This window comes from Podarcis cretensis, assembly GCF_951804945.1.
Source record: "Podarcis cretensis genome assembly, chromosome: 9".
In the NCBI taxonomy this organism is placed as follows: Eukaryota; Metazoa; Chordata; class Lepidosauria; order Squamata; family Lacertidae; genus Podarcis; species Podarcis cretensis.
In genome coordinates this window covers 77,231,859-77,245,015 of record NC_137178.1, presented here as the reverse complement: position 1 = coordinate 77,245,015, position 13,157 = coordinate 77,231,859, and the positions used below count along the sequence as shown (strand labels likewise).

The 13,157-nt window shown below is 46.7% G+C and overlaps 1 protein-coding gene and 1 long non-coding RNA gene across 2 annotated transcripts in view; one reads left to right on the top strand and one right to left on the bottom strand.

Moving 5' to 3' along the window:
* The window catches only part of BOD1L1 (biorientation of chromosomes in cell division 1 like 1), a 45,909-nt gene extending 40,187 nt beyond the window's left edge, over positions 1-5,722 (bottom strand). The window contains exon 1 of the mRNA XM_079991481.1: positions 5,373-5,722. Coding sequence (XP_079847607.1) covers positions 5,373-5,639 — 267 coding nt within the window. The 5' untranslated portion in view covers positions 5,640-5,722. The remainder of the gene's footprint in view (positions 1-5,372) is intronic.
* LOC307224704 overlaps positions 1-13,157 on the top strand; it is a 238,391-nt gene that overhangs the window by 38,713 nt on the left and 186,521 nt on the right. The gene's annotated exons all lie outside the window — the stretch shown is intronic.

Here is a 13,157-nt window from a genome sequence, read left to right as displayed (position 1 = left end):
TTTTGTATTCCACTTCTATTAATTATTTCAGCAATTCCTTTCCCTCTTTCTCTATTTTCTGTCATATAATTAACTTAACTTATTTTAACCTTATCTTCCATTAATGCCATAATACTTATTTATACTTAACTCCTTATAACATTTCTACTAAAGCCATATACAGTGGTGCCTCGCAAGACGAAAAGAATCCGTTCCGCGATTCTCTTCGTCTAGCGGTTTTTTCGTCTTGCGAAGCAAGCCCATTGACGGCTTAGCGGATTAGCGCTATTAGCGGCTTAGCGGCTTTTAGCGGCTTAGCGGATCAGCTGATAAGCGGCTTGGCGGCTTAGAAAAAAGGGGGGGGAGGGAAAAAAGTCGGAAAAACTCGCAAGACATTTCGTCTTGCGAAGCAAGCCCATAGGGAAATTAATTTTGCGAAGCGCCTCCAAAATGGAAAACCCTTTCGTCTAGCGGGTTTTCCGTCTTGCGAGGCGTTCGTCTTGCGGGGCACCACTGTAATTTCATTCCAACATTTTTCTAACACTCATTAATTTTACAATATTTCTATAAATAAACTTTAAACTTTTTCCAATCTTCTTCCACCGTCTCCTCTCCCTGGTCTCAGATTCTGCCAGTCCTTTCCGTCTATTTCATATGGTCCATCAACCTGGTGATCTTCTGTCCGAGGCTCTTAACTCTTTTCCAAGTCCCTTCTGCAGATCTTCTTCATATTTATACATGCACTTTACTTTGTCTTCTGTTGATCTTGTTCTTAATTTCCTTCCTTTGATGCCGAGGAGTAGATCTCGGGGAGGCTCCAACCTAGCAATATTTTTATTCTTTCTCGACAGGTCAGCCAAATCTCCGTAGTTAGCACTAAAGTCCAAAAGATGTTTCAGGACGTGTTTCAAAATCCCTCTAAAACTGAAAGTCCCCACAGCTCCAATCTCCTCCTGGCCCAAGTCCAAATCCCAAAGGTTAGTACATCCCTGCATGAGGGAATCTATCCACTTTCCTTCTCAAATCCAAGCAGGGTTCAAATCCTCAAAATCTGACTTTCTCTAAATTCAGTCATAGAAGGCAACAACTTATATTCATCAAATTGCCTCTGTAAGACTGGGACTCTCTCCACTTGTATTACTTTAGGTTCAACAACAACTTTCTCCCTTGCCTTCTCAACAATTTGCCATGTCAAAGTAGATTCCTGAAACAATTCCTGAATAGTTTCTGTATAGATGTTCACTTTTTGTCCCAAATTGTCAATTTTGATAGTCATCACATCCGTCTTCTTATGAAACTGTTCCAATGAGGCACTTATTTTGCATAATGCAATCACCAAGGCTTCTTCTGTCGACATTCTTACCAATCCAAGGTCAATCCCTGGTTCTCACAGTTTTTTATCTCTGCAGCTGGTAAACCCCCCAGCTCCACTCCTGTAACAGTTTCAAAGGCTCCCTCTAGAAGGAAACAATTTCTATTTGTATCAATCCTTTTAAACACAGTTCAAGCAACAAAATTAGTTTCAATTTTTGGTTACTTTTACTCCTTTTTAAACACAGAAGGAAACAATGGAAACAATATATTTCTCTTATTTAGCTATCTGTCCACATACGTTTTATTCACAGTCAATGAACTTTCCCAAAACGTCAGTCTTACTAGCAGCCCTTTTCCAGGTTCGAAGCGGTGGTAATTTATCTTTCTTCGCGCTCTCTCCTGCAGGCTTACACGATCCAAAATTTCCCCCTTCTTCTCCTGCTTCCAAGGGGGGGTTTAATGATTTTAACTGATGGAGGTTTAATCCTTTACAGAAGACTTTCCAAGACTTTAGCTTGCAGCCTCTTTGCTTCAGTCTATTTACAAAAGGGGAAGGCGGACTTCCTGTTTTAAACCTCCCCGTTTCGGTGCCAAATTAAGACGTTTAAATATCAAATTTTCCGTTCTACTCACGGGTAGTTGTTTTAAGATCAAATTGTCCACAGGAAAAAGTCAGCGCTCTCCGACAACAGTTATGCGGCTTCACTCCATGAAAGAAGCAGTCAATTCGAAGCATCGCGCCGCTCACCCCACGTCGCTCCGGATCCCCGAAACCGGGTTTCCCCGCGAGTAGGGGAGGCGCAAAAGGTGCCAGCCGAATCCCACGTTCACAGGCTTCTCCCACCTGTGATTTTTGGTCCCCGCCTTCGCCGTGGCGGCCAGACCCTAATTTCCACGAAGCAAATTCCTCCCGATCAGAGGAATTCAGCCATTGCTGGAGGCGGCAACCTGGAAGTCCAACCTGAAACTGTTCTTAACCTGAAGCACCACTTTAGCTAATGGGGCCTCCTGCTGCTGCCGTGCCGCCGTAGCATGATTTCTGTTCTCATCCTGAAGCAAAGTTCTTAACCTGAGGTACGATTTCTGGGTTAGCAGAGTCTGTAACCTGAAGCGTATGTAACCCAAGGTACCACTGTAATAAGACTAAACCTGAACACTAAGCGTGCTATGTACAGAACACCACACTAGAAGCAAAAGATATAGAAAGAGAAAGTGAAACCAAGGCTCCTTCTGGCCTCTTATTATAGTGTAGTCAGCATAACCTTGAAGAGGAGAAGAGAATCAGTTTAAGCCAGCTGTACTCAGCTTCTCTGAAGGAATAACACAAACATCATGAACCTTCTGTTTGTTTCTTTCTTTCACACAGAGAAGCTTCCAGAACCCTCTTGAATTAAGTAGAACAGGAAAGATCTCTACACATCAGATTAATACTTTCTGCACTATGAAATCCAAACTGACAGGTTTAGCGCTATGTTGAAAAGCCTGAATGAGTCCAATCTAACTGTCAGGTTTGCATACAACACAGAAAAAAGTTTTGTTTCAATCAAATCCCTGCTTGGTTTTATATTCAACCTGAGAATTCTGGTTTACACAAGGGTAATTTTAAGGACGCAGGTGGCGCTGTGGGTTAAAGCCTCAGCGCCTAGGGCTTGCCGATCGAAAGGTTGGCGGTTCGAATCCCTGCGGCGGGGTGCGCTCCCGCTGCTCGGTCCCAGCGCCTGCCAACCTAGCAGTTCGAAAGCACCTCCGGGTGCAAGTAGATAAATAGGGACCGCTTACCAGCGGGAAGGTAAACGGCGTTTCCGTGTGCGGCTCTGGCCAGAGCAGCGATGTCACGCTGGCCACGTGACCCGGAAGTGTCTCCGGACAGCGCTGGCCCCTGGCCTCTTAAGTGAGATGGGCGCACAACCCCAGAGTCTGTCAAGACTGGCCCGTACGGGCAGGGGTACCTTTACCCTTTTACCTTTAATTTTAAGGAGCCAGACATGGCTTGAAATTGGCTTGTTATGAAATTTAGCATAATTTGTTTTAAACCAAGATCTCATGGCTTTTTTCAGGTGGGCGCCATTGTGAGAGAACAAGGGAGAGTGAGTTCATACACCTCTGTCTGGAAAAACAGCACTGAGTACTCTCTTGCACTTGCAGTATAGAGGCAGACACATCCTCACACACTACTATTATCTGAAATTTTAGCTGCCTTTCAACAATAAATCTGCAATCAATGCATACTACAATCCTAGTTCTCCTCAACATCTAATTCTCTACGCACAAAGCATGTTTTCGAATTGCAAATCATTCTATCATATGAGTCTGCACCTTCAGTCTGAAGTGGTACAGCTCCCCCCCCCAATTTCCTACCACAGTGAGATCTATGTCACTAAGATACTAGCCTAGGGAAGAGGAAAACAGGAGATGAATGAGTATTCACAATAGTGGTCAGGTGAGGGCAGAGCTTTGGTATCTTTCTCAATTGCCTGGCAACTAGGATTGCAAGGTCTTCTGTTTGACCTGATGCCTCATGCTTTCAACTTTCACCTTAAAAATTCTGGTTAAGGAGCAAATTCACAGCACAAAGGTGGAGAATTAAAGGAAAAGAGCTGTTTTATACTTGTCTCTGTTTTCACTTTTAGGTAAAAACCCGCATCCATTAAGCCACACATCCCAAACTGCCAGGCTCTGCTCAGTAGTCTGCCGGCAGCCCATCCCAACCCAAAGCTTCTACTCCACACCTCGAGCCACAGCAGCACAGGAAGCTGCCTCAAAACAAGTCTAGCTCCATATTGCTTGCACTGACTGGCAGCAGGTTTGGGGCTTCACACAGAGGAGCCTTCTCAGGGGTGGCTGCTCCCAGGCAACTTTGGAATTTCTTACCTAGAGATGCTAGGCAGGCTCACTGTCCTTTTAATGGGAGGGGCTGGTGCCCTGCTGTTTTCCTTACTGTAATTATTTGCATGGTTTTAACAGGTCTCTGTTTCTCAAACTCAGGTCTCCAAACTACAACGCCCATCACCCCTGCTAGTTAGGGATGATGAGTGTTGTAGTCTGACAACAGCTGGAGACCCAAGTTTGAGAAACACACACCAACTCTGGGAGGCAGAGGTGTCTTCGGCCCCTCAAAGTCTCTTGGATGGGACTGAGCTCCCAGAGTCCTGAGCCTCTGGTGCCCTATGACCAACAGGTCACTGCCTCTGCTGCACCTCCCAGTCCTGCCTCTGGGGCCTAGTGGTCCTGCCAAGTGGGGACTACAAGTCCCATCCCGACTGCCCCCTCTGCGTAGCTCACTTTGCCCACAGGGCCAGCTGGGGAGAGGCCAGTGGCCGAGCACAACGCCATGCTGCACGGCTGGGCTCTGCGCTGGGCTTCCTCCTGATTCAACAGTTGCGCGTGCAACTGCACATCACACGGCCCTCGCCCCAATGTCAGGCGAAACGTAGATGGACAGTTTTAAGTCTATTAAAGTTTCCTTCTTCTTCTATGTTTTCAGCAGTTCTTATTCTCGTCCTTAAAACGCCTCGAGTCCCTCTTGTAGGCGGGGGGGGGGGGAGGCAGTGTGTATGTGTGTGTAAATAAACCTAAAAGCCATACAAGAAAGAAGATTCCACCTAAACATTAGGAAGAACTTCCTGACAGTAAGAGCTGTTCGACAGTGGAATTTGCTGCCAAGGAGTGTGGTGGAGTCTCCTTCTTTGGAGGTCTTTAAGCAGAGGCTTGACAACCATATGTCAGGAGTGCTCTGATGGTGTTTCCTGCTTGGCAGGGGGTTGGACTCGATGGCCCTTGGGGTCTCTTCCAACTCTATGATTCTACGTTAATACCAAGGGCAGGCTCTGGACCAAGAAGCACATGCTCTACCCCCGAGCTGCAGCCCTTCGCCGCGACGCCGCAGGCAGGCAGGCAGGCAGGCAGGCACTCAACAGGCAGAGCTTCTGCTATCCGACGGGGGGGGGGCGTTTCCAGGAGCGCCTCCTACTGCTGCCGCCAGGGGCTGGTCCAGGTGGCGGGAGGGCGCGAGTCTCTGGGCAAACGGGGCTCCCAAGGGCCCCCTCCCCCCCCGCAGGACCCGAGCCGCGTCCCCTCACCTTGGTGTCCACGTCGGCCAGGCAGTCGCGGCGGAACTGGTCGAAGAGGCCTTGGCTCTTGAGGCGGCTGAGGATGAGGGAGACCAGCTCGGGCTCGGCCGAGGAGGTCCCGGGGAGCGGCGGCGGGGGCTGCGGCTGAGGCGGCGGCGGGGGAGGCGGAGGGGGCGGCGGCGGCGGCGGCTGGGCGGGAGGCGAGGCTGTGGCCGCCGCCGAGGCCGCCGCTGCCGGTGCTGCTGTTGCGGCGACGGCGCTGCCGCTGCTGGACATGGCGCTTCCTCACACGGCGGCTGGTTACCGAGGAAGCGGCAGCGGCAGCGGCGGCGCCCGCGACGCTCCACCCTCTCCGCCCCAACCCGGAAGCAGAAAAGGACGGCGCCGGAAGTGCAAGACAACGAAACGCAAGGGGGAAAGAGGGGCACCGTCGGCCCATAAGGCGAGCGGGGCGGCGGGGCTATTTCGCCTGCCAAAGTACGCGTGCGCGAAGCAGCAGCAGCAGCAGCGGGGCAAAACAAAACAGACGCGCGGCGACGTTCTGCAGGCCACGCCCCCTTGCTCTTGGCTCCGCCCCTGGGAATGTGGCGCGGTCTGTGATTGGCTGCTCTTGTTTCTTTGCTGGAAGCCTTCTGGTTTCTGTTTGGGGAAAAGGCGGGGAATGAAATGGAATACAGTAGAATGGAATAGAATAGAACAGAACACAATAGAATGGAATGGAATAAAACAGAACAGAACAGAACAGAACAGAATAGAATAGAATAGAATAGAATAGAATAGAATAGAATAGAATATAGACGACGCACCATCTATTATCTCCGCTGACTTGGAGCCGGTGTCCCGGGTTTCAGGCATGATTCTTCCTCCATCCTACCTGGAGATGCCAAGAACTGAAGATGCGAACCTAATGAATGATAGGATTGAACATGCAAAATGCGTTCTACTCAGTACTTTTTTCTAAAAAAAAAGTCTAGGGGTACTCTCATTTTGACTCAAGAAAATCACCACTTTATAGTTCAAATTGGGAAAAATAAATACAGTAAATGGACCAAAGTGCAAAGATTCACAAAATGTTTAGGGGTATGCGTACCCCTGCATCCCCCAAGAAAAAAAGCACTGGTTCTACTATGTTTAGTACAGAACCTGCGTTTTCCTCCTTTGGGGGATAATAGAAGGGCCAGCCTGTTGGTGAGGTGGACAGAGGCAGCCTCCTTGGGCGGCAGAATCCCAAGGGATGGGGCCCCGCCTGTCCCTGCAGAAGTGAGGAGAAATGGCTGCAGCTTCTACAGAGCTACCCCAGAGTTGCTGTGGCTGCAGCCCAGCCCCCTGCCACTGGAGAAGACGTGGCTGCAGTGGCAACTTCTGAGTCACGGCAAGATCTTGTGGGGCTCTCATGAGATTTTGTGTGCTTTCTCTTTTGGCATTCCCTCACTTACTGGCACACAACTGCGTCTACGTGTGGCATCGAGAAATAATTAAGTAATTCAATTCAAACCTGGAAATGGCAGGAGAGAAGATGACTCACAAGGAGACCCTTCCTGAAGCCCGAAGAGGACATCAGGGCAGAGAAAGCTCCGAAGAGACCAGAGGCTTTTCAAAATGCTGCTCAGCCTCCCCCCCCCCCAACAGCTCATGTGGAGGGTAGTGTTTATCCTATGCACCCTCCAGTCTCTTGCCAGCCCCAGAGCTTCAATTCTAGTTGTGGATATTTTTGGATGCAGTGTTTTTTGTATCTATAGAAGAGAAAGTGGCACAGAGAGTGTTTAAAGGGTGTTTAGATGGTTCTTCCTCACTTTATGTGCGCAGGGGTCCAGAGTGTAATCACTGCATAAGTGAGGAGTCGCCTGCATATGAGTCAGAACTCCCAGCCATGGATCTCGTACATCACATCTGATTTGCTCCTCATATGAGCAGCTTTTAAAGTACCAGGTGCTCAGATCCAAACATGAACAAATACCGTGGGAGGCAGCAGGCCAGCTGGCTAAAAGCCCAGAGACAAGTGCCCTCACTGACAATTTACCCAGACCAAGGAAAGTCAGCAGATTTCTTGTTTTTATAACTCTTCAACGGCACATCGCTTCCTCCTTGATTACAGGCAATTATGTTAAAAATCTCATCTGGAATTGTCTGCATCTTCTTCCACCATCTCATCTCAGTGATTCTAGGGGACAGATGAAATTTAGCCCAAGCTTTGGGATTAGTTATCAGTTGCAGTGGGAGTGGAACTCTAATTGGGAGTGGACCGAAAGCAAATCTCACTCAGCCTGAACTCTGCCCCCCCCCCCCGGCCTCTGAATCTTGAGCCACAAGTTCTCACAGGCGAATGTTTGGCCCAGCACTACATAAATGGGGTCTGGGCTGCCATTCACGTTGAATTCGTTCTTTACCCTACTTTCAATTCAAATAGGCTCCACTCAAAATTGTTTGCGATTAGAGGTGTGCATGCATCACTTAGGGTAGAAAATTGGGTGAACCCCACACCAATTTTATTAATGTTCTGAAACTCAGAAACGTATCAATGAATGTGGACCGCTACCCAAATGCCCGAAAAGTGGGGGTGGGAGATCAATGTTAACTGTGAATATCTTCAACACCAGGAAGAACTTTCTGACAGTAAGAGCTGTTCGACTGTGGAACAGTCTTCCTAGGGAGGTTGTGAACTCTCCTTCCTTGGAGGTTTGTAAGCAGAGGTTGGAAGGTATCTGTCGTGGATGCTTTAGTTGAGATTTGTGCATTGCAGGGGGTTGGACTAGATGACCCTCGGGATCCCTTCCAACTCTACAATTCTACGGTTTATGATTCACTGGTTAATGTTTGGTGGGTGTTTTCAATATTCCCCAATGTACCTTTTTGGACAGTCACACAGTTTATCTCAGTTTCTCAGTATTCCTAACTGAATGTCAATATTCCCCACATTTAGGATAGTCAAATGTCATAGCATGACGGTGCATTGTGTGTACATGAGAACGGTTGCACAGTTCAGATGACCACAGGTATCCAGATATTCCTTTCTTATGCACCCTCTTTACATGCTGTCTGCCATATGGACCATGCATTCAGGTTTGCCTGCAGAATGCCACATGCGAAGTGATAATTGGCTTCAGCCTGCCACCCAAAGGGTCAAGAACCCCTGTCAGCTGCTGCATGTTTGCTCACATCAGCTGCTTTGTATAAAAGAGTGTGATCTCCCCACCCCCCCACCCCGCCCCCCAATCACTGAATGGTGCTTTTTGGTTTAGATGGGTTAGGCAAGACAAATAAAGCCTTTGTTCTATATTTGCTTATGTAAATCTTTGCTTGTTTACACATGCTGTTAAAGCATTGTGCCAGCAGGTGGCAATGTCTTACCTTTGAAAAACTCTGCTCCTTCATGGTGCGTTGGAGTCTTTGAGGCCAACCACCAATGCCCAACACCTGCCTGCGCCTTTTGAACTACATAAAGTACTGCATGGGCTATGCCTCCATGGCAAACAACTTGAGATAGAATCATAGAATCATAGAATCCTAGAGTTGGAAGAGACCACGAGGGCCATCGAGTCCAACCCCCTGCCAAGCAGGAAACACCATCAGAGCACTCCTGACATATGGTTGTCAAGCCTCTGCTTAAAGACCTCCAAAGAAGGAGACTCCACCACACTCTTTGGCAGCAAAATCCACTGTCAAACAGCTCTTACTGTCAGGAAGTTCTTCCTAATGTTTAGGTGGAATCTTCTTTCTTGTAGTTTGGAACCATTGCTCCGTGTCCGCTTCTCTGGAGCAGCAGAAAACAACCTTTCTCCCTCCTCTATGTGACACCCTTTTATATATTTGAACATGGCTATCATATCACCCCTTAACCTCCTCTTCTCCAGGCTAAACATGCCCAGCTCCCTTAGCCGTTCCTCATAAGGCATCGTTTCCAGGCCTTTGACCATTTTGGTTGCCCTCCTCTGGACACGTTCCAGTTTGTCAGTGTCCTTCTTGAACTGTGGTGCCCAGAACTGGACACAGTACTCCAGGTGAGGTCTGACCAGAGCAGAATACAGTGGCACTATTACTTCCCTTGATCTAGATGCTATACTCCTATTGATGCAGCCCAGAATTGCATTGGCTTTTTTAGCTGCCGCGTCACACTGTTGGCTCATGTCATCTCAGGCTAGAACTCATATGTAATATTTAGATGCTTGCTACAGCAGTTTGCTTTAAAAATAGGTTGTGGAAAGGACTCCCTCAGAAGGTGGCGGACCCTCCTTCCTTGCAGGTTTTTAAGCAGAGGCTGGATGGCCACCTGTCATGGATGCTCTGGCTGAGATTCCCACATTGCAGTGGGTTGGACTAGACGACATTTGGAGTCTCTTCCAGCTCTACAATTCTATGATATGGATGCATCTGTTGTATTGGAGGTTAGTGAGATGGGCGCACCAACCCCAGAGTCTGGCAAGACTGGCCCGTACGGGCAGGGGTACCTTTACTTTACCTGGAAGGGACGCAGGTGGCGCTGTGGGTTAAAGCCTCAGCGCCTAGGACTTGCCGATCGAAAGGTCGGCGGTTCGAATCCCTGCGGCGGGGTGCGCTCCCGCTGCTCGGTCCCAGCGCCTGCCAACCTAGCAGTTCGAAAGCACCTCCGGGTGCAAGTAGATAAATAGGGACCGCTTACCAGCGGGAAGGTAAACGGCGTTTCCGTGTGCGGCTCTGGCTCGCCAGAGCAGCGATGTCACGCTGGCCACGTGACCCGGAAGTGTCTCCGGACAGCGCTGGCCCCCGGCCTCTTGAGTGAGATGGGCGCACCAACCCCAGAGTCTGGCAAGACTGGCCCGTACGGGCAGGGGTACCTTTACTTTACCTTTATACCAATTGTCTGCTGTTTTTAAAGAAACTCGTCATATGTACACATTTAAGTGCAGGGAATTAATGTGCTAAAATAAAACTTAGTTATATTTAATCTAAGCTTCCCACACAGCATGCAAGTGTATATGAATGAATGAAAGCCATCCTGGGTCATGACCCTTCTGTGTTTTATTGTTCAAGTGATCAACCCTACTTGGCTAGAATTGCTCATGCAACACATTCAGGAAGTCATTGTCTCTTTAGGTTTTATTTCCCCTTAGTGACACCAGCATATAGATACCCTGAATTGGCTTCATAGTGTCACCACACCCAGCATGTAAACCCTAACTGGCTGGGTTTATTTGAGGAGGATAAAATAGAGAAAAATGGCTAACAGTGCAGCTGCACATTGAGAGGAAATAGTATTGTGAACAACAGCTGTTTCTTTAAAAAACAAAAACAAACAAACAAACCAAGTGAAAAGCCATAAAAGTAAGATAATGGGGATGAGGTACCCATCACCACGTGGCAATCAAATCTGGAGAAGATGTTATGCTGCTAAAGAATAATCCTAAATGTTGATGTTATGAGCCATTTAGCTCTTCTCCCAGAAAATCCACATTAAAGGTATCCCCCAACCTATCTGTTTGGCAGGCTTCTTACCTGGGGCAAATCTCTTCAACAGTAGGAGATGCTGATTTCTTTCTTTCCCATCTCAAAACTGGAACAGCTCTCCCACAGCAGCCATCCATATGAGATGGGGCAGGATTCATGTCCTCCCAAGGGGTGGCCTTGCCTGCAAACTTCATCCACTTCTACCCCCAAATAACTTTATTTGTTTTGATGTTCTTCAGAATACCAATCTATGGCCCCAAATGTATTTGATTTAGTTCAAGAAGTGACCCAGGCTATCTTATTTTGGACCTGGAAGAGGTTGAGGTTCCCAGCCAAACATTTACCTATGTCCATTGATCTCTGGGAGAGCAGATTGAATGGTGGCGGCACAGCACATGTGTCTAGGCATGTCATGGTGTCCCATTGCATCAGAAGAAGTTTAGTCATTCTGGCCACATGACCCGGAAAGCTGTCTGTGGACAAATGCCAGCTCCCTTGGCCTGAAGCAAGATGAGTGCCGCACCCCATGGTCGCCTTTGACTGGACTCAACCGCCCATGGGTCCTTTACCTTTCTCCTTTACCATTTTGAAGCAAGTCCTATAGAATTCCATGGGTCTTCCTCCCAAAGAAGTGGGATTAGGATTGCAGCCAGCCTGCAGCTCCATGTTTTTCCACTTCATTTCCTTTTACCTGTACCTGAATGCTCATATATTCCATTCTTATGAAACATTTGTGTGATCGGATTTGCTTTTTGTTTTTCTGAATTAAACGGAACTGGTCTGTGACTGAAATAATAAAGTCATTCATTCAAATTATTATTTATATTATGGAATAGGACCTCCCTATTTTCATCAGAGAAAAGTTGGAGGGTATGTGTTTATGTTTTAAACACAAATTGCTTGGGGACTTTGATAACAAATCAGTAATAAATATAATAAAATGACAACAGCAATACCTTTCCTGGAAGATTTTTTTCTTTTAAAACCCAACCATCAATAGCCTCAACCTGCAATGACATCATTTTGTTAAAAGAAAACCCAAACAGCAAACTGGGATAGCATATAAACTTTATTTCACCTTAAAGCTCAAGAAGAAGTTTGAATTGCACAACGGTAATAACGAAGTGTGCTGAAGTATACTGTTGACCTGAGATTGCCATAAACCCTGCAATATCTCTGCAGTTACGGCATCAGGAATTGCAAGGAGCAGGTTGTAATGTAGTACAGCTCCTGGGAACTATTGTCAAAATTTAATGAGTCTGCATTTATGGCTCAAGGACAGGCATGCATGGAATAATGTCTTATGTTATTGCAGTCCTCTCAAGCTATATACAGTGTCCCAACACAGTTCCTGGTTGCAGCAACCAGCTAGGAAGTGTTACCTTTTAATTTTTAGACCTTCTTCACAAGCAGAGTGGGCAAGAGTGTAAGGAACCTTGCAGACAGGCTAATGGATGCATATAGCATTCTTCATGAGATGTCCTATTGTGGCCATGAGCAGGAGCCCGTGGACTTAAAGGGGGTCCAGAGAGGTAGACTTAGTGGCAGGTAGTCAAAAGGATGGTCAATATATCTGTGCTATTGGCCTAGATAAGACCACCCAATCTCACTGGGACCCCAAGGCATAATATGAGAAAGCATAAGCACCACAAGGTAGTTCAAACAGCCCATCCTCCTACTGTACTATCAAATCTCTATCAAATCATAACCACAATATTATAATTGAATCGCTCCGACCACAACGCTGTAAAAATGGAAATGAAGCAAATAACAACTGGTTCCTTCAGATGGAGGATGAATGACACCCTATTTAGAGATGAAGAAGTTTATAAAAAGGCCCAAAAAGCTTTGAGAGATTATTTTGAAATAAATATGAAGACCAACGTGGAAAAAAGAGTAATCTGGGACGCTAGTAAAGCCGTTATGCGTGGATTTTTGATACAACAAAATGCAATAAAAAGGAGAAGCCAGAATGAGAAAAAAGATAAGATTTTGGGAAAGATAAAAGAAGGGGAAAGAAAATTAAGATCAAAACCAAAATCTCAAGAGATCCTGAGAGAAATTAAATTATACCAGACACAATATATGGAACTGATGAATCAACAAATAGAATGGAAAATTAAACAAATGAGACAAAAGACATTTGAATCAGCAGATAAATGTGGAAAACTACTGGCTTGGCAAATGAAGAAAAGACAAAAATTGAATACGGTTACAAATCTAGAAGTGGAAGGAAAGAATATCTACAAGCCAAATGAGATTAGAGACTGTTTCCAGAAATATTTTAAGTAACTATATGCACAAGGGCCGCAGAATGAATTGGACATTGATTGTTTTTTGAAAACAAATGGATTACAAAAAATATCAGAAGAA